Genomic DNA, 22,527 nt, shown 5'->3' on the forward strand with positions numbered 1-22,527 from the left:
GAGCTTAAACTCAAGCTCGAACTCGACTCATATAAAAATCAAACTCGAGCTCATTTAAAAAGCTCAAGCTTGGCTCAGGCATGGCTCGATTGATTTTTTATGTTTGAATTTTTGTTATCTTAATAAATTCTTAAGAGAAGGGTATATTAAAATATATATATAATATCGAGTAGTTCGAGGAGCGAACGAGTTGTGCAGGATTGAATTTGAACTTGAGCTTACTAATCCTTCGAACTTGAGCTTATTTAGTAAGCGAGCTCGGTTATAAGCTCGTTTAGCTAATACGGAGATCAAACTCATTTAATTAGCTCTAACTCAACTCATGAAATTAAAGCTCGAGCCAAACTCAAGTACTGGAGCTCATTTAAAAAGTTTAAACTTAGCTTTCCTATTTATGACATTCGAATCTTTGTTATCTGAATATATATATATATTAAAATCGAGTAGCTTGAGGAGCTAATGAGTTGAGTAGGATTGAGCTCGAACTCGAGCTTGTTTAGCAAACAAGCTCGGTTATAAGCTCCAACTTGAACTCAAAACTTGATAAACTTGACATGTGAGCTCGTTAGAGGGTTGAGATTGGGCTAGCTTGCGAGCTAGCACGGCACACTCGTAATTAGGATCACATGATATTTGATTTCATAAAAAAATATTAATTCAAAAGATGCATATAACTACGCCAAAAAATCCAAGAGGATTTATGCTCAACCAAAATGTTGCAAGGATTAAAAATGTGTAGGTGAAAAAATTAACATTAATTTTTTTGATTGGAGTTAGAAATTTTTTTCTAGTAGGAACATAAATTAGCTGTTTTTTTCAAAGAAAATTTTTATTATTTATTCAAATATTTTGAAGGGGTCATTAAAATATATTTATATGAGAAAAAAATGGTATATAAAAATATTTTAAAATTTTGGAGGGGTGCATGCTTTTTATACCTCTTGTAAATTCTCCCTAATTGATTAAAATCATAAAATGTATGAAATTAAGGAAATTTAGTGAGACCAAATAAAATAAAAAAAAAATAAAAATAAAGGAATTATAGTGACAATAATAATAGAGATTGATTTTAGAAAATTTTGATGGCCAAAATAATTATATACCAAAATGAAAGTGAAGTTAAAACTCAATAGTCATCATTATGTGTAAATGAGAGGGATTATCATTCTTGTAATAGAAAGAGAGCATCAGCCTTAAAATACAGATTATTTCAATAATAATAAAAACAAGTGAGCAACAGCCTTTCATAAATGACATGATCATCAGGGTCCCTTTGAGATAACTTTTAGTTGCTTTATTTTTCAAACAATTATATTTTTGTTTGGCTTTTATTTTCTTATTGCTTTCTCAAAGTGTATAAAAAATTTCTATAATGAAAAGCCGCTTGCTACCATCATAATAGAAAAATTATTTTCTCTACAGTAATTACACAATTAATTTTATAAAATATTATAGTTATCCCAAATAGACCCTCAATCAATCAATCATGCGTATGATTCAAAATATTCCTCAAAACATCTAATAAAGTTTGTTAAAACTCTCAACTTTAGGGCACTTAACAGAAGGTCAAATTCAAATAAGCCATTAAGTTATTTTTTTTACAGCCTTAATCACAGTAAACAATACAACAGAGCATATAGCATCCCAAATTGGAATCCTGGGCAATGAATCCTTAGCAAGTTGCAGCCCCCTCAATGGAGAAATTATTCTATGGGGACACCGAATGTAGCTCTGTGTCTGAAAGCAAATTAGAGTACGCCATATCACCAGTACATTGCATATACACAACTGCGATACACAGCAAAACAACGGATACACACCCGCGGCACACAATAAAGAGGTGGTGTGGTATGACAGATCCGGTGTCCACACAGAATAATTTAGGTCAATGATACATACTGAAACCTGCATTTTTTTCCATATGGCTCAACTTCTTCATATGATCACAGCAGCTCAAAACACAACATTATCCTTCACATGCATATTGGTAAACACCTTATGTGCAAGACCATAACTTGTTCTCTAAAGAGTTCATTAAAAATGAAAAACAATATTATTGATTCTCATTTCTCCTTCAACATACATGTCATACAGAAGGAATTACAAACCTTCACTTGAGAGAGAGAGAGAGAGAAAGACAGAGAGAGCTAATCCAAACATACAAACTACAACTGTCCCAAATTAACATGGACAAATTATTTTGCAGTGGATGAAGACCAGCAACCTAAAGCGAACTTACAGGAAAACTAATCACACCTTGCAAAAGCACCCTTTTGGAAATCTTGAAAGAACAAACTTAAAGAAGATGATGAAGATGGTTCTGAAACTGATGCTGAGGTATGAATTTTGAATGATTCTGATACATCTTCCTCCATTATCGTGTCCAAGGTGCTTTGAGTCTGCTGTTTTCCATTATTATATCTTAGCTGCCATGGCGCCATCTCAAAGAAGAAAGCTTTAGGTGGCCTGTGGGAGTTGCGTGCGACCTCCATTAAAAAAGAACGAAGCTGCATTCCAGCCATTGGTGAATCTCCCTTCTTACTTTCCAAGAACTTCGTAGTTTAATTGAACAGTAAAGTTGAAATGAACAGTGGAGAAAGGTAGGCTTTATAGAAAATGGGCATACAAATATGCCACGAGAGTTTCAATTTATTACAGGAATGCCTTGCATTGGCGTTTATTCATGCGCGTAGGGATAGTTTAGGGATACAGGGATCCGTTAAATAAGTGGGTGGTGGGCGGTGGCGGGGGCGGCTGCGCCTTGCTGTCTTTCATGTTGCACATACCATTTTAATTTTGAATTTTTTTTATTTTTTAATTTTTAATATTAAAATATTACTTATTAAATATCTTATGCTTTGCTTTAATATTGTTATTGATAATATTAATAATCAAGCTAATTTTCTTGATTATGCATAGATTGAATTCGATGGAGCAATAAGATTTTATTTGAGCAGGCTTTCTTTCTACTTCTTAAAACAGTGTTTTTTATAAAAATTAAAATTTATGTACTAAAAAGCTGCTTTATGAAGCAGTAAAAAGTCATCTCAAACGAAACCTAAATTAGTATTCTAATCAATTATTATTAGGGAATTTCCAAGAGTACCATTTGCAATTTTTTCTAACGAGAACTCGGGTGACATACTTTGCATGATATGTCGGGATCTTTTGAACGAATTGTCTTCACGATTAGTCCATCGAGTTAGCTTGATGGCTTAGTATTAGTTATAATTTAGATGACTTGTCACGATTCTACTCCACATGATGAAAAAAAAATACAATAATGAAAAAATATTGATCTATTTGGGATCTAATGTCAAATGATCGAGACAATTTATCAGAATCACAAATGAACCATTGAATCACAAAGTTAGGATATTCGACCTTCTATGTCTACAGTAGGAGAACTTATTCTGTCCGGACACCGGACCGTCCGAAGGCGAATCAGAGAATGCCACATCACCTGGTACACAGCGGGGACATAGCCTGATACACAACAAAATAGTAACATGACGTGCTCTGATTCGCCTCAGGACGGTGTCCAGTGTCTACAGAGAATACTTTTTCCCACAATAGTATTATTCGAGGAGTTTTTTTTTTTCACTTAAGATACGATGTTAATAAAATAAGAATCAACTCTTTGGGGTTGTTTGGAAGCAGGATTTAGGCCGGATTTGAGGCAGATTTTAGCGAAATCCAGCCAAACGACCTAAAATGCAAAACCAAATCTCACGATAAATGAAATCCGGTATAGACGGAAAATTCCGCTGATTCACTCTCAATCCCGAATTTCGGAAATCCTTTATTTTGCCGAATTTACGAAATCCATGCGCTGGAGGAAGAGTCCCTTGGATAAATCCTGCTCTATAGCCAAACAGTCACATGAGATTTAAGAGGATTTATCATGATTGTTACCAAACAATTTTCAGGATTTAAGCCCCTCAGGATTTCCCAAATCCGAATTTAGAGGATTTATGAAATCCTACTTAAATCAAATCTCCAGTATGCTACCAAACAGCCCCTTTATATTGAGAATCATGATTTTATTTACCCTTGAGTATACTTATTTTATTTCGATTCATCATAAAATAAAATAAAATATCTAATCTCCACACATAACAAATTTTATAAAATGTTAATAATATTTCAAAATATATATGCAAACAAAAAAGAACTTTTAAGATAAGCTTTATCATATTGCCGTCCTTCAAACAAATGGATAATGAGCCAAAGGTGTAGAGATGGCCTCCTTACCTTCCTCATAAGTCACTCAAATACATTAATGAAAAAATAAAATTAATAATTTTATAAATATTATATGTATTATCCATATGAATTTATAGTCCAAAGTAATTAAATGGGCAGCTTATGCTTCTCTCTGTGATTAATTATAGGTGTTTGTGCATTGGCTTGTCTTTGTCTCGCATTACTTTTTCTTATTACCTGACTTGAACGTAATCAGAGGGGGGGCCCTATTTGAGCTTTCTCATATGAGTTTTAGTTGCTTTTTATCTATATGATCATTAAATAATTAAGGGACCAACCCCTCTCTCTCTCTCTCTCTATTAAGACAAATTCACACACATATCACATGTGTAAACTTCGAACCCCTCTCTCTCTCTCTATTAAGACTATCACATACGTAAGCTTCGAACCTAAAACCTTCTGATTAGTAGTCAATGGTCATAACCAATAGACCAACTGAGTTACGGAAGGATATAACAAAGCTACTAAATTTAATTCCAAATAATTTGTTAAATTTTTCATAATTTATTTATATGTTGTTCATTATTCTTTTTTTTTTCATTATAAATATTGAAGTTTTAATCTAAGAGTTCTTTTGGAATGATTGCAAGTTTTTATAAAGATGATTATAAATGAAAAAAATAATAGCCAAATAAAAATAATGATTGTTATCTGAAAAATAATAAAAAACTATTTCGTACTAAGTCTTACATAAAAAGAATTTTGATAACAAATGTGTTCAACCTATATAAAAAAATCAATAATTAAATTTGATTTAAAATTTTGTAGTTAAAATATCAAAAGATATTTTACATTCACTTATCAATGTCATAAAATAAGATTTAAATTAATACTTAGGCAATAGAATTATTAGAACTAGATCATTTTTATTTTTATGAATTATGACTATCATTAATTCTATATAAATTAGTAAATAATGAAATAAAAATTTCATAAAAAATAATAATGATCACAATATTCATAACCAAAAAGTGTTGTATTACTACATCTCAATATGTAATTATATATATATATATATATATATATGTAATTAAGAAGTAATTAACATGTTTTAGTCAGTAATTAGCATAATTTCAAAGCAAGTCACCAACTGAATCTGCCGCCATGCAATCCTCCTAAAAAAGGTGATCTTAAAATTAAATGCTTAAAGTGAAAGATGATTGTGAAATATGCATAAAAAGTGCAAATATTGAATTAGACAGATCATAATTATTTTGGATATATTTATAATTTTTAATTGAAAACTAAAATTTATTTTGAATTTTATGAAAAAAGAATAATATTTTATGATAATGACATCTAACCTTCACTTTATACTTAAGGGCTATTTGAGATAGCTTTCTACCTATTTTACTTTTCAGATAATAATCACAATTTTGTTGACTATTATTTTCTTTCCGCTTATTGGTTTTCAAAAAATTTTGTGATGAAAAGCTATTTTATGCATTCATAATAGAAAATTTATTTCATTTATTTTAGATTCTCTTCTTCTCTTTCATTTATTAAGGCTTTGTTTGGGATAGTTTTATATTACTATTTTTTTCATGTTTTCAAAAAATTTTTATACTAAAAAATAGTTTCACAAAGCAATAAAAAAACTATCTCAAATGAAGCCTTGGGATAACTTTTTTACTGCTTTTTAAAATAATTTTTTAGTATAAAAATTTAAATTTTTTTACTAAAAAACTACTTTTAAGAAGCATTAAGAAACCCTAAACCCTAAACAAAATGCAAGTCTCCTCAAATCATTTCTAATGTTATAAACACTTTCCAAAATCTAGCAAGAAGATTACTCTAATCTTTATTAACGAAGAGTCATTTACTTCGCTACCTGCTTGGAGCAAAAACAATGGAATTGTCCATAAGAATATAGTAAAAATTCTCACTTTTAGAGAATCACTACACATGTTGATGTAGTTTCTGATGGTTATTTTTGCACATGTGCTTCTTCAATTCTAACTATCAAGAAATACCTCAATTCAGTAATCTGTATTTTCTGAGACCCAGAACATATCATAATCCATTTGTCCTCTAAATCAAAGTACTACTCCATTGTGGCAAATGCACAGTTCTTGTTCACTGATTATAAGTTCCTAATTTGCAGTGTAAAACTCAATCCAATTGTATCTTGCAATAATCCAATGGGTATGCATGTTGTGATTCTTTGGTTTTATGTTATGGGGGGAGAGATTAGAGATGAATCAGATAATACAGTAAATTGGTGTGGATGGTCATGGTAGCTTCAATATTGGGTTGCATTTTTAGTTTTAGTTCTGTCACACCTGTCATACAGTTCTCTTTTATTTTCCTTTCATCTACTTGATTGATTATCATTTATCAACATGTGTAGCTTTGGTGTTTATGTTTGAAACACTCAAATGGTAAACTATCACATTTCAAATAAAATGTTCATATGTTGTAGTTTCACTTTGACATGTATGGACAACTGTTCATGTGACACCCTACATTATGCATGAAACAATTATTACCTAACTAAGTGAAAAATCTCGAATATATTTATTGCGTGCTTACAAATTTCCTAAAGCTGTTTAGGCATCCTGAGCTTTCAAAATTAAACAAAATCTTCACTAGTTAGCTTCCAAAACAATGCCAAAAAACCAAGATAGCCATACTCGTGCAGTTGCAACAACAGAAGCAAGTTTCTGTCATTAAATGCTTTCTCTAGCATACAACTAAAGCTTGTGACGATTTCCATATGTTTTTCTATAAGCTGTGAACAGGTGAACACTCTCTAAACTAATCCTATTCAAGAAGCAAACTTAAGAAAACATAAATGAACAAAGCTAAAGACAACATTTACCAACACATTCAATGACTTAGATACAGAAACTTCACATGTATATAAACATTTCTTTCGATCGGACTAACCTTAGCTACAGGACGTGTTCATATGGAAGGTATGTCCGATGGTAGAAACCAAGACAAAGAATGCTGAGATGACCTGATGGGAACTGCTTCTTTCCCTAAAACAGGGCCACGATGTGAGGAGATCATTATTTAAAACAAAACTCGGATCCATTAGTCCATTTTGTTCTGTATGAGTATATGAGTTCGTTATCCATAAAAATCATCTATTTGAAGAAAGCTACAGGGAAAAAAATTTTCTCGACAATCATCATTAGTGGTCTACTCTTCATGCTCTCCCGGATCTTGGCGTTCGTCTCCAAAACTAGCATTCAAACTTCGAGTAACCTGGTAAACAAAAGAGTGTTTGCAAGTCTGTCAGACTAAGCAACAAATATATAAATATCATCAGTGAGATTTTGAGCTAGAAAAGAAACTAAATGGGGAAATTCATGAACTTCTAAGAGACTCGAGTGTATGGAAAACACTCCTAACCATGGCAGTAGACTTCACAAGAAATAATGAATCTCAATGAACCCATAGTGCCCTTTTACTTTCCACTTCAGGATCCTCAAGCTTTGAAGACATGAGCAACTCTTACGCAGTTGCTGAATGACATGTAAAATAGGTTAAACATTCATGGAAGGATATGAATTAATCTTCATACCATGTAAGCACCTACTTACAGATACAGCCGTCCTATGGAAAGAATGTTGTTTCACTATTTCACAGTTTGTTGTTTGCTGCCACACAAAGAGCTTTATATCACATGACAGAATTCAGTAAGCCTTATTAACAAGGAAATGGTGGGCCTTTCTGAAATATACAGTAAAATTAGGTTGATTTTAAGTACGCGTAAAGAGCATTTATCAACAACAAATCCCTGGAGCAAGCTGAACTGCAGATGGGAAAAGAAACCCAAAAAAAAAACGGTGGCCACAAAACCACTTGAGCAGGCAAGGGAGTTCTCTATTGGTAACTCCTTTAAGCGTGGAGGGAAAGACTAAAGTATGAAAATCTTTTAGCAAAATGAATTTAAGTATAATTTAACCAAAGAAGCAAAGACCAAATTTTTGAAGAATAAAAGAAAGTATTCAAGTAAACAGGATGCATACAACATCGCTAATAATTCCGCTAAAATCAGCAAAGAGAATGATAGGAGGAGTTGAATACCAGCATAAAATACCAAGTCAGTATGGAAGCTTCTATAACATTGTTGTAGGATTTATTAGCAAAGAAGCCATCTCAAAATATGCATCCATTCCTTCAATTTTGTCTACTTTTCACCAGCTTCTGCTGAATTTAATCTGACACTGTACTTTCTTCCTCTTTTAGAGTCCAAAGACTGCTTCAGCTTCTCCAGCGCTACCACAAATATAAGCAAACAATTTGTAACATTGAACGTCCAGAACATAGGAATATTCTGGTGAATTTTTGTTGAGTACTGATAAGAGATCTAAAATTAAGGACGCCAAAAAGGGGGGGACACTCACCAGAAGAATAAACGGGCCTCAGGCGTTCAACTGAATTAGCAGGTAAGGGATGAACATTACAGACCATCATGCCAGCCTTGCTGAGAATGTTCCCAAAGCGTTTGACCTGAAAAATGAAAATCAGTGATGGCGCTGCAATAAAATGATATACAATCATTACCAGGAAAAACAAGTAAAATTATTATCACCAGGTGAACATGGTGAAGTAAAAAAATAATAAAAAAATTATAACAACTAGAGTTCAATGCCAAGGTAGCAATCAAGAATGGGTAGAGAATGATACACAAAAGAAGCTCAAAATAAGTTAAAATAAGACTAATAATGATGATGATCGAAATGACAATCTGGAAGAGAGATACTTCTGTAACAGATCCATTAAGTTGAGCGTTTATATCAAAGCAAAGCTACTTCAAAGATAGGACCGTCAAACATGTCAATAAAGCTATGACATCAGTTCCTTTTTTTAATGTCATCTTTCATTGGCATCAAAATCACATTTTTCTCTTCATACTCTACCATATAAGTCTTTCTAAAACCATCATGGATGGTATTCTTATCATACCATGATCATCCTAATTGTAGATGCACGCATCCATGGGAATCAATCGCACCATACTTATTAAAATTTCTTACCTATGGAAAACTACACTAAATATCATTTGCATATTTTATCTCATTGACTTTACGCAGCCAGGCTAATTTATAGGGTGTATGATGCTCCCGAGTAGATAGGTTTAATTTTTTGACCATCTGACTGGATATAACATTCTCACTTCCCCCATTAATAATCATATTGCACACCTTCCCTAGCAAGGTGCATCTAGTATGAAATATGTTATGTTGAAGCTAGTCAGATTCAAGATCTATAATTGTGTTCAAAACCCGGAAAAAGAATTTTTGTTGATGAAATCTAAGAGAAACTTACAATCCAAATTAGCATCTTAGCACTAGTGTAGTTTCAGGAGAAATTGATATCCTCCTCCAAAACACCATTGATGTTTTCACTTGGTCGACTACAAATGGAAATCAATAGATATTAAGGCAATAAGCCGATCAAACTGAGGAAGCAATGAGAGGCCATCTTGAGAAGCTTATTAAGTAGGAAGTGAAGTTGCTCAAAGTGAGATTCATTCAAGAGGTTTAATATGAAAACAAGATATATAATGTAATTATGATAAAACAGACAATGGTAAATGAAGAATTTGTGTATAGTTCACACAGATGAGCTAATATTACCTTAAGGACGGTATTCACTTCCTCATGTAAATGTATCTATGAGCTCAACTACAGGGTATCGAATCATGAGCTTCCTCGATGCATTATTTAACTATCACCATATGTGGGTCATGAGAGGACCATATCACTAATGATGGAGTTTACTTCTTTAAGGAGATGTCATACAACCTCAAGAATGCAGGCGTTATATACCAGTGACTGACAAGAGGAGTTGAATTTGGGGGCCTTCATACTATAGAATTTTACAGAAGCTTTTGTTAGCTTCATAACATGTAATATTAGCTTTAACCATGTTAAATGTGTTTTACTACAAGGCCAATAAATTCTTGGGCTTCTAGGTCATGGCATTGGCGAATGACAATAACTCCTTGAACTCATTGTTTGAGCCCATAACAACTAAGGAGAATATAAACCTACCAAGTCAGGATGAAAGTAGTGATTGATAAATGCCACCATAGTACAGTACTTGATAGTTATACAAATTCACTTGTCGAGAAACCAAGCTCAAACACTTCATCTCCAACCCGATGATAAAAACAAATTATCCTCAAGCAAACTATGAGGAATAGAGAAGCTTAAGTGGACATTCAGTTAGAACAAGGCATTCAACGAGCTCAATAGGAGTAACCATACATGTAGAAAGCAATAAATATTAGGCACGAGGCATTGGTGGTGTCTAAGTTGTTTGTTGCTCAAAATAATAATTAAAATGCAAGAAAATAGCAAGCAAATATTAAACACATTATATCCTCAAAAAATTAGTCCAAAACTCAGGAAGGTTATTTTGGCATGATAAACTCCATGGGTCCAAGTTTGTTTTTTGTAGGGGTGTCAATTCAGTTATTCAGGTCAGCGGGTAGGGTTCGGGTCGAACCCGAATTGACCCGGCTTTAAACGGGTCAACCCGAACCCGACCCGTTTTTGTAAACGGATCGACTTTTTCAACCGGGACCCGACCCGCTCGGGTTGCTGGGTTGACACGACCCGACCCAGACTTTTGAAATATTGCCGGCGGTGCAGCCGCAGCGGCAGCGGCAGAGCAGCGGAAGCAGCGACAGCACGAGTCAGTAAGCACGCGTGCGGGATGGGTTTGTTGCTTCGGGTTCGCTTCGGGTTCGCCGTTCGCCGCTTCGCGTTCGCCATTTGCGGGGCGCGCGCGGGACGCGCACGGGACGGGTTCGCCAGTCGCCACTTCGCTGCTTCGGGACGCGCACGGGACAGGTGACGCTTCGGGCAGAGCACTTGATGCTTCGGGCGGGGCGGGCAGCAGACCGGGCAGAGGATTTCCGGGTCAATTTCGGGTTGCCAAGTCAACCCGAACCCAACCCGTTTTTTGAAACGGGTCAGTTTATTGAATCCAAACCCAACCCGTTTCATAAACGGGTTGACCTGAACCCGGATTTTTCCGGGTCGGTTTCGTGTCGGGTCAAAAATTGACACCCCTAGTTTTTTGTATAAATATGACGGATGTTTAGGAAGCAAAAAAACACGAACAAGACAAAAAGGAGAATGTAGAGATTACCCAAAACTGACCAAAAGAGGCAAAAGACTCTTGGCGCCAACTGAATAATGGGCAAGAGGCCCACAATGGTAATGGTGGGTGGAGTTGGCCGACCAAACAAGGTAGTCTCACAATTATCAAAAAAATAATTCATTGACCAAATGCAAGTGCCAGGCAAAAAACCAAAAAATGTTAAGCAATCCATTTAGATGACCAAATATAAAATAAACTAACTAAACATCCCTTTTGATACATCTAACAAAAGAAGGATTGGTGGACCCACTAAAGATATGTAATGGTTGACATATAAACATGACTTAAAGTTGTTATTCGCCCTCCAAACCTGTATCATCCTTCTCAATCTTTGGTTCCTTCGTCCTAATTTACTAACTCATTAAAAAATGCCTAACCACCATAAAAAAAATTAAGTATATAGTGCCCTTATATCAAATTTAATCATTTTATATGAAAAACCTAGTAGGATTTTTAGAACAATTGGTTTAAAATACTCTTAGACAAAGAACTCATAAACATCTTTGACATAAGTAAGCTCGAAATCATAGGGTTAAAGGAAGTTTGGCTTTCGTTGTTTTGGATTGCATCCAAATGTTAAGGATGTTTGCATAAAATATGGCTTTTAGGTTATGTTAGTATGATAGCTTTCAGGTTATGTAGGTGTTTATTAGTATTGCATCAGTGGCCTGGTTGGGCTTATTGATGACTTACCTAACATTAACATGTTGCCCTACAATGAACCCATTTAAGACCTATTGAATTCATTTTGAAAGCGAGAACTTCATTGATAATCCAGCATAGTCCATAGTATGTTTCCACACCAGTTTGCTGCATACAACTTATTTATAAAGAAAATGCAGCACAAAGTACAATATTTAACATAGAAATCACATTTTCCATTATTACATTTAGACAAAAAGTAATGTGACCTAATGCAGGTGTGATGATAGATGCGCATGTGTGTCAGTTATGTGTGAATGCATATACTCAGATATAACTCACACGTGCATACTTTAGTATATGCTTACACAGTAAACAAATTGCATTGCCTTTATGAATCACGATTGAGCAAAAGAGTGATCAGAGCATATAATTTCACGGTACTTAATAAATTAGAGTGGTAAGAAAACATCAACTTAGTATATTATAATGCAGAGTTTATAAATGTAAATAAGCACTAATTTTACTGCAAGACAAGTACATTGCTCAAGTAGAAAGAGCTTTTCACCTCATCTTTTCTCAGTAAAGTAAAGCAACGGCCCTTGTTTCCCGCTCGTGCAGTCCGACCTGCACGGTGGACGAATGCCTTAACATAAGTAGGCATGTCATAGTTAATAACATTTCTCACTCCTTCAACATCCATTCCACGAGTCATTGCATCTGAAGCAATAAGAACCTCGATTTTACCTTCCCTGAAGGCCTTCAACCTTTTGCTGTATTAAAAAGAGTTTTCTTTAACCATGGCTAATTTCAATGAGCTAAAAGATATAAACATTAGTCAAAATTAAAAAGCAAATTATGTAACGATCGAGGATGCCTAGATATTAAGGGTAGACTACCCCTAAGTTGGTCACAGGGTGACATTTGAAATTTAAACAAGTACGCAAACTCAAAGATAATAGAACATGACCGGCGTAACATTGGGGGCGAATTTGCTCATAGCTGCAACCACATTTACATTTTATTGTTAAAATGATAAGTTGGACCTGTTGTTTTTAAGTGTATTTGATGCATCACATGTGTTAATTATAAAGCCAAATGACAATCATGTCATATAGACTGCCTCCAAAAGCTAGAGTATAGGAACATATCATGAAAAATAATTAGAATATATATTTTGTTAGGATGTAATAACATATATTTTGAAACCAACTTCTCGTTCAAACTCTAATTTCTCCAATACGTAAGCTGGTCATCCTGACAGTTAATTTTCAATAGCCAATTTAGACGTGTTGATCACTCCAACATAATAGAAGAACGATATTCTCTGCAATAAATGTCAATTTTTGTCTAAAAGTCACTTCAAAATATATTAAATTATTTAATTCTTAAAAAAAAAAGTCTAAATTTATGAGTTACAAAAAAGAGTTGAAAATTATGTGGCTCCATCTTGTAATCTCTCAAAAAAGTGGAAACAAAAGGACTAAGACATACAGTTTTTGGTTTACTTTAAGAAAATATTTTAGATCATATTGTGATTTCTCAAAATATATTAGATTATTCAATTCTTAAAAAATGTATAAATTTATACAACAACAACAACAACATCAAGCCTTTATCCCACTACGTGGGGTCGGAAAAAAATGTATAAATTTATGAGGTCCAAAAAAGAGTTGAAAAGTATGTGGTTCCATCTTGTAATTTCTCAAGAAAGTGTAAACAAAAGGATTAAGACATACAGTTTTTGGCTTAGTTTAAGAAAATATTCTCGGTCAAAATTGTGCCCCCCCCCCCCCCCCCCCCCCCCCCCCCCCCCCCCCCTCTCACCATAATTACCTCTTTCAAAAGGGGGGAGGAGCTCGGGGATTTGAAGCCAATCATCACACACACACAGACCCCAAAAAAATTGAAAGAAAGTTAAATGCATACTTCAACATAGAAAGGCATACAAAAATAAGCTAAAATTCAGTCCTGTGAATGAGTAAAGTTTTACTTCCTCTGCAAAGACTTAAAGCTTATTCAGAACAGCATAAATTCCAATGATCAAATAAAGTTCCCCTCTTCATTAAGGAAATATAGCTTAATTGCTTCAAGTATAATGGATTCACATCAAAGTCAAGCCAAAAATAATAATAATAATAATAATATCACTTTCAACTCATAATTTACCTTCGGACAGATTGGTGTTGTAGACTTGAATACTCTTTAACCTTGCATGGTAATTCTCCAAATAAATTAAGTAATTTGGAAAGCCTGTGAGTTGACTCCACTGATGATGTAAAAACTATCGATTTTTCCCCTCTTAGCTCTTGCAAAAGCACAACTAAATACAATGGCTTCAACTTTGATTCACAAATCTGCATAACAGGACAAATTATGGCAACAACCAACAACCAAAATCCTTCTCATGTTTCAAATTCCACTAATTGAGCTAAAAATAATAATGCATAACATACAAATAAAGAGTGCCAAGAAAAATATTAAAATTTTCCAATTCTTATGTCTATAACAACAAGGTGGTCGTTAAGTATTATGTTTAAAAAGAAGAGTATACCAAAAATATGAAAAAAAAAAAAAACAAAAACAAAGCACAATATTTTCTAATATAACATCGACTCATACACAAAATGATATCAAGATTTTATCCAAGTTCAATGATCAAATAACCAAACTACTATTGAATTATCCTTATTCGTTGTCTGAAAGAATTCCAACCAAACACTATTTCTAATTTCACCTATATCTTAACAACAAGTTCAGTTACTGATATAAAATAAACCAGAATAGAAGAGGGGCGATTGCAATGTATTCATTAGTATAGAAAGCAAAATTGCAACATACTAGTTTGAATGACTCCAGTTTTTCAGGTAACTTGTACCGCCGATCTCCACTTGTTAACAACAAAGGATGGTGCAAATCAAGTTGAGAAAGCTTGCTTGGATCTTGTGTCAGCGTAGCAGACATTATAATCTTAACCAACCTTGGATAACATTTACCCTTAAATCCTCTTTCCACACCACTGCAAAAATAAAAATAAAAACATAAAGGAATAGCATTATCCCAAGAATAGCAGACGTTGGTTAAAAAGCAATAAAAAGTATCCAAGAGAAAAAGAAAGGTTAGCATAATGCCTACTGCAAGTACAAATCAACAAGAATCAAGTCACACGAACAAAATTTAGTTAGCCAGATGTATATTCAAATTCTTAAATGAGTGTAACCTTAATCTACAAAAGGAATAACAAATCGCAACTATCTTACCCTCGTCTTATGGTGGTCAAATAATTAAGCGTTGAAGAGACGATCTCATCTTCCTTAAAACCTGCTTGATTTTTGGAACAAGAAAGTTGAATTACTGTTGGTAACCAAGACTGATATGCTTCCCTTAACAGCCTATCTGTCTCATCCACTACCTGAATTTTCATCAGTGTGAATTGATCAGACTTCTCAAGAGTGAAATTGCAATTTGAAATCAAGAGCTTGTATAAGTAATTCATAGAACTCAAACAGCAGATACATGAAAAATTCAATACATAAAGCTTAAAATTTTTCAGGTAAGCTACAGAAATACTTCTCCTGAAATTTGTTACGATTAAAGAAACACGTCTAAATGACATTTTACAATTCAGAATTTTCAGGAAGTGCAGATTTTAAGGACATTTTTTAATCAAGTAAAGCACTTCTACAGTGTATAAATGTTAGAAGGAATTCCTTGAACAAGTATTACATAAGTCAAAAATTAGGGGAACATTACATAGACTCATGAATAAAGATTTTCAGAATATTATATGAAGGCATTTTTCCAATATAAAAAAAATGAAATACACAATGCAAAAGGATGCCACTTTTAGACTATCTAATTTAAGAAAATTAAAATCAAAATATAACCGCTATAACACATATGAAAGAATCAACAAAAGTGAAACATGTGAATTGGAACATATAATAACACGCAACTAAGAGGCAAATTTCATGAAAGTACTTTAATAATAACCATGGCTTTCAGAAGGTAACCCTCAAAAGAGATTATGAAAATTGAGAGCCTAAAGTGAAATGTAACTCATGTTTTTGTGTCCTACACTTGTTAACATGACAATCTATGTTGCACCGATACTGATACGGCGACACGGATACGACACGATACGGATACGGGACACGTCAATTCTTAAAAATACTGGATACGGGTACGGCGCGGACACGTCATTATAATTTATAAATCATACATAAAAATTAAAAAAACAATCAAATCATAATATTTGAAATGACAAAAAAAAATGAAAGCAACATCATTTGTAGCCTTGTAGCTTATAATATCAAAATAAAAGTAAGCATTGAGTCAAGGGAAGAGTTAAAACTCATTGTCTAATAAGAATATTGTGGCATGATTCTACTAATTATGTTGTTGCATGATTTGGTGACATGTTTACTGAATAACATATGAGAGCTAAACTTTTTTTTTTCTATTTAAGAATTCATACAAACCACAATAACATGATTTTTTTAATACATGAATAAAAAATCAAAGCATTACAAATGCAAAATAATTGATACCCTAATATCATATTTTCTAGTAAACTAGCATCAATGTAAAAGGCTCGCAGGTTCAAAAATGAGAGAACCTCGCTCGCAGACGCGGAACTAAATATCATTGTTTAAAATTGCGCAATATGAGGCTCGCCTTGAGGCCCGTCTTTGTGCAATTCCAATGAAAAGCACCTCGAGGCTTACGCCTCGAGTTTCTTTTATGAGGCTTGCGCCTCAACTTTGTTGAGGCCCGCCTTGCTAGCATGAGGTATATATATATATATGTACACACACACACACACACACATATACACGTATATAAACTTACATAAATCATAAAATAAAGGTATTGAGGCGTTTTTTGCTTCATATGTCATTGTGTTACTTCATAGTTCAATAAAAAGATAATATGTCATCTTTTAACATATTATTTGAGTATTATATAAAAATTTACTTTTAATATTTATTTGCAGTTAACACAATATTTTATTTTGAGGCTTACGCCTCGCCTCATGTACAAAAAACACCTCAATACCTAATTGAGCAATTTTAAACATTGGTAAATATAACGCATCTTTTTTTCGGATTTTTTTTCGTCTTTCAACGGTTTGAAATTAAATAGTATTTTAATTGGATACGGCATTGACGCATCTGATATGTATCGGTGCCGTATCGAACGCGTATCGTATCCTATACAGCATGCCTTCATAAATAGGTGTATCGGTGCAACATAGATGACAATACATGGTAACACTGCAGCAACCAAGTAACTTAAGAGAAAAGGTTAAGAAAATGTACTAAGTTTATAAAATCCTTCTAACCAACATCACCTTTATTGTCACCTACCAAAACATTACAGAGTTCAATTAAGTAATAACTTTTGATGATAACAATTGGTCAGTGCATATTGCATCTAAACGAAACTAGCATGTTCACCAGTCATTACATTACATTGACACAAGTTTTGACTGAGATTTTTAGGTATAAATAATAGCTCATTAAAGGAAATGAAAGTGGGTATGGTTAAACACTTCTAAGGAATTGGCAATATGGTTAGGAATAACTGAGGCATGATCATGAATCTTCTAGTAAAAAAGACAGCTATCTCCTGGGAGTATCTGGAATCTGTTAGTTACCAAATAACATAGATGCTCCAGACTGAAACCTTTTGTTGTATTAATATGATCTATCAGCCTTCCTGGTGTTGCAACTAATATGTCCACAGAACTTTGCAGTTTAGTTTGCCAAACCTCCGGATCAAAAGCTGAAAACATATCAAGTCTAGGGTGCTCGATCAGCTTTGAAACTTCATCTGCAATAGATGATTGCCCGACAGCTACTCCTACACTCAGACCTACTGCAGGAGCAATGGCATCAAAAACTTCTTTAACCTAATCCAAGCAGCAAAACAATTGGTAAATGTAGTTAGTCCCTAAGACATTCAGCCAAAAAGGTTACAGCAATTACAAGTTATAAAATGCAAATATGAAGAGCAATTTGTCTACCTCCAATCAAAAAAATAACAATAATAATTTAACAAAACATATAAAATACAAAATTGAAGAAAGAAAAAGCGGCCAACCTGTAAAGCCAAGTCTCGAGTAGGCAAAACAACCAATGCACGCAAACATCTAATCTTCCGAGTTGAGAGAATCTGCACGATGGGTAAAGCATAGGCCAATGTCTTGCCAGTCCCGGTTGGCGAGTTGACACAAATATCTCTTTCAAACGCGCCCGGCCCAATTGTTTCCTGCCACATTGCAACTTGCACAGGAAATAGTGATTGGATATCCATTTTCTGCAAAGCCTCCATTAATCTGCAAAGGAAAATTTTACAGCAAAAACTACTTTGACGAATTAAACATCGACAGTTACTCAATCCGCTTCGTCTCCATCAACAAGGGGTGAGAAAACAAAAAGTTTCACGCAGAAAGAAATTCCATTCGCGTATACAATTTAGACCGGAAAGTAGTTGTGAGAAGGAATAGTTACCTTGGATCTAAGAGTGGAATAAAACCGAGAGGGCAATTGTCGAAGAGTTCGATGTCAACAGGATTCCGCATCCATGGGAGCACCGGCAAGGTCTTGGGCCGCCCCTCCGCCATGCTTTTCTTCCCTGACGGGCTGTTTGGATGCAGGATTTGAGCAAGATTTCAGGAAGATTTTTAGTTTAAATCCTGCCCAACATAAAAAAAAATGATTAAAATCCTACAGAATCTTAAATCCCATTTATTATCCGTTTTCCTGTATTACAGGATTAATTAAATCCCGGTGTTCGGCGGATTAACAAGATTTAGGGGACATGAAGCGCGGAAGAAAGGTGCAGCAAAGACCTTATCTTCCGTCCGCTTAAGCTCGATGGGTAGCCTGCCGAAGGCAAGCTCGAGCGCCACGACTCCTAGGGGCTGTTTGGATGCAAGATTTAGGCCGGATTTGAGCTAAATCCAGCCAACGGACAAAAATGCAAAACTAAATCTCACGATAAATCAAAGCCGCGGTTGACGGAAAATTCCCTCTTTCGTGGTAAATCCCGCATTTACGAAATCCTTTGGTTCGGCGGATTTACGGGATTTGGCAGAAGAAGCGCGCGAAAGGGAGAAAGTTACCTTCACAGCAAGCGAGCTCCCGTGGTTTCTCCCTATCAAAAAAATGTCGTAACTTCCGATCCAACAGGAAGGGAACGTCGTCGAAGGAGCAAAGTCGACAGCGACGAAGAAGAACTCGTGCAAAACTCTAGACTTATGCGAAGGAACGAAGCCGAACGAAATAGAGAGGGAAAAGTAAAACCTAGACTCCTGTAAGTTATTGTTGGATAATTTAACTAATATAATTTAAAATATTAATAATTAAGTGAAATTAATTAAATAATATTTAAATAATTAATAAACTTATTAGTTAAATACTTAGTTATTTCAAAATAACTAATTGAATTAAATATGATTTAGATAAAAATAATTAATATAAAATATTATAAATACTAATTAAATAATTAAATAGTATTATAATATTAATTAGTATTAATAAAGGTTTGTTATGTGTTATTTAAACTTTTTTTATCTTGCTTTAATTATTCTAGCAATGCATGTCAACTCTTTTAATTGATTTAAATTCTGAATTGGACAGTCAAACATTCACAAATGACTTAATAGAATTTATCATGATTGTTACCAAACACCTTTTAGGATTTAACCCCCCAGGATTTCGTAAATTCAAATTTGGAGGAATGTATACATTTTGTAAATAGTATATATAAATTTATATATATTATATGCATAATCATATAATTTATATAAAATATGTATAGTTTTACACAGTATATATAAATTTATACACATTATATATCATGGCACATATCATATTTTTATTGAAGTTCGGCCGTAACTTATTTTTATTGAAGTTTGGACGTAACTTTGCGTCTAGACTCTGCACGTAACCCTAGAGAGCATGTTTGGCAACAAGATTTATGCAGGATTTGAGCAAGATTTATGTGACATTCGAAAATTAAATTTAAAAGAATTTTTCTTTTTATTTTATTTTAATAATATATGAAAACTTCTATTAAGTATTAATATAACTCATAATATCCATTTGAAACATCTAATAATTGTATTCATTAAAATATTTCATTATATTATCTCCCAAAATCAATATACAATATTAGGAGATAAATACTCTATCACTAGTTCCTGACTATAAAAGAATAAAAAAATACGATCAAAATCAAAATAAACCTAAGAATCTCTATCAATCTCACTCCACATGACCCTAACCTAAAATTATTAAAATTCACATAATAAGCTAAAAAACTAGTAGTAATTCAAACTCACTAAAACTTTCAATGCAATAACTAAAGAATCAACATGAATACTTAGCCAATTAAATCAATAGCAATCAATATATTCAATGACTAATTATCATCAATAAAACTAAGAATAATCAATAGTAAAAACAAGAATTCATTACAATGAATATGGGAAGCTATAGCAAATAAAAAAAAAAGAGAGTAAAACAACAGTGCATAAATTATCCATAAATAAATAAAGGAATCTATTTCATCAAATGCATAATCTATTCATGTGCTATCTATGTATCTAATATTATATGATGTCAATATATCTGTGAACTCATCAGTGCTATCAACATATGCATGCATCAATATATGATTTAGCAAGGTAGGATATTCAATTTTAATGTGATGTTTTTCATCCCCATCTATATTCATTTCATCAATGTCATCTTTATTATCATTATATTTGTCATTAATATTTTTGGAGGCCTTCAATAGTCATTGAGAGTCGTCATCCTCTCTTCATGGGCATAATTAACAGTAATCTATTATAAGCTGCAATCATATAACATCACAAACCATCTTTAAAGAAAAGCTTATCAGACTACCATCCTGTGTAGGACATTACATTTTAACAACTAACCCTAATTAATTATATTGTTAATAGCCAACCCTCCTTGCTTTTATTGTCAATGCCACATTCATTTATATCAATTGCAATCTAATAAGCAATATCTATAAATATATATATATATATATATATATATATATCTTATAGCTTCAGGAAATCATAAATTTCATTTCACCTAGTAGTCAATAATATTACAATCAAAATATTCATAAAATATGTATTTATTATACATAAAAAATTACATGGCAAAGACTCAATAAATTAGGAGAAAATATAATTATATTGATTTGGAAGAGAAGAAACCAGCCAAACTCAAAATTAATGAAAACTAAAATGAGATTTGAGTTAATTAAAATAACTAGAATAAATCTTTGAACAAAATCGACCGCCCAAAATGCCAAAAATCTACTTCTCCCTCCTCCCTCTCTCTTCCTTCCTCTTCCTCTCCCTCTCCCTCTCCCTTTCCTTCTCACGCAAGTTGACCATCCGCGAGGAGAGTCAGGGATGGGTGAGTGGAAAATATGTATATAAATGATATTTGTGGTGCTCAAATCTAACGCCATATCTAGCTTCATATGTTAAATCCAGAATTACTATGGAGCAGAGACTCCAACACCGCAACGATAATTTAAGGTTTTGTTGTGCTTCAGACCCCAACGTCTCGACACTAAAAGGCACAACACCGCTACACTGCAGTTCAAACAACAACAAAGGAAAAGCAAACCCCAAACATCGAAGGAGTCGAATGACCAACTCGTTGCAGCAAATTCGAACAGCAACGAATAAAATGAGTTCAAGAAGCGACTCCACAGGAAAAACTACCTCATGCGAAGCAACGGAGTAACAAGGGAAAAGCAAACCCCAAACGTCCTCAGGACCTAAACTATTAGCAAGAAATTAGATTAATTCCTACTTTCTTAATTAGTAATGTAATTAATATAATTTGAAATATAACTAATTAGTTAGAGAATTAACTACATAAATCATAATTAAATAAGTAATTAGTAATAGAATAATTAATAATAAGTACTATTAATTATATAATTTATAGTATAAATAATGATTAAATAATTAATGAGTAATAGAATATATACTTTAGTGATTAATGAGACAATTAATCATATAATTAATAATTAAAACTAATTAAATAACACTTAAATAATTAAATTATTAGTATGATTATTTGTTAACTAATTAGCTACTTCAAAAAATAATTAATAAATTAATTAGAGAATCATCAATATAATTATATTTCAAATACTTATTAAATTACCACTTAAATAAACAATTTGATAATTAGTATTATAATTAGTAAATCCTATTTGTTGCCAAACAAGAGACTTAGGGGCTATTTGGTAAATCCTGCTAATTGGTTTGAGAGCTCCCAGTACATCCAAATTGATCATAAATCCTATATTTATGGATTTATAGCGTAATATGAGATTTATTAAATTATGTCGTTTAACGGATTTAAAGGATTTACGAATTTGCGATGTTCGCCCATGGTAAGCAAGTGAAGTCTCGTCTTGAAAGGGAAGGTGATAATGATT

General features: G+C 33.3%; 1 protein-coding gene across 3 annotated transcripts; it reads right to left on the bottom strand.

Moving 5' to 3' along the window:
- Nucleotides 1-7,082: 7,082 nt before the first annotated feature.
- LOC110093303 (DEAD-box ATP-dependent RNA helicase 1) lies at nt 7,083-19,341 on the bottom strand. Of its 3 annotated transcripts, none has more exons than XM_028696462.1 (10): nt 19,166-19,341; nt 18,552-18,683; nt 18,142-18,376; nt 17,696-17,950; nt 15,297-15,448; nt 14,878-15,055; nt 14,206-14,393; nt 12,605-12,809; nt 8,625-8,730; nt 7,083-8,496 (listed from the first exon to the last, which is right to left on the bottom strand). In XM_028696462.1, exons 2-10 carry the CDS (start codon nt 18,662-18,664, stop codon nt 8,408-8,410), a joined length of 1,521 nt encoding a protein of 506 aa, XP_028552295.1. In that variant the 5' UTR covers nt 18,665-18,683; nt 19,166-19,341; the 3' UTR covers nt 7,083-8,407. The 3 variants fall into 3 exon arrangements, with proteins under 3 accessions (XP_028552295.1, XP_028552293.1, XP_028552294.1); XM_028696460.1 differs by having other exon boundaries at nt 18,552-18,736; XM_028696461.1 differs by lacking the exon at nt 19,166-19,341 and adding an exon at nt 18,893-19,159 and having other exon boundaries at nt 18,552-18,736.
- Nucleotides 19,342-22,527: the final 3,186 nt, after the last annotated feature.

The sequence above is a fragment of the Dendrobium catenatum genome, unplaced genomic scaffold (assembly GCF_001605985.2).
Source record: "Dendrobium catenatum unplaced genomic scaffold, ASM160598v2 fragScaff_scaffold_743, whole genome shotgun sequence".
In the NCBI taxonomy this organism is placed as follows: domain Eukaryota; kingdom Viridiplantae; phylum Streptophyta; class Magnoliopsida; order Asparagales; family Orchidaceae; genus Dendrobium; species Dendrobium catenatum.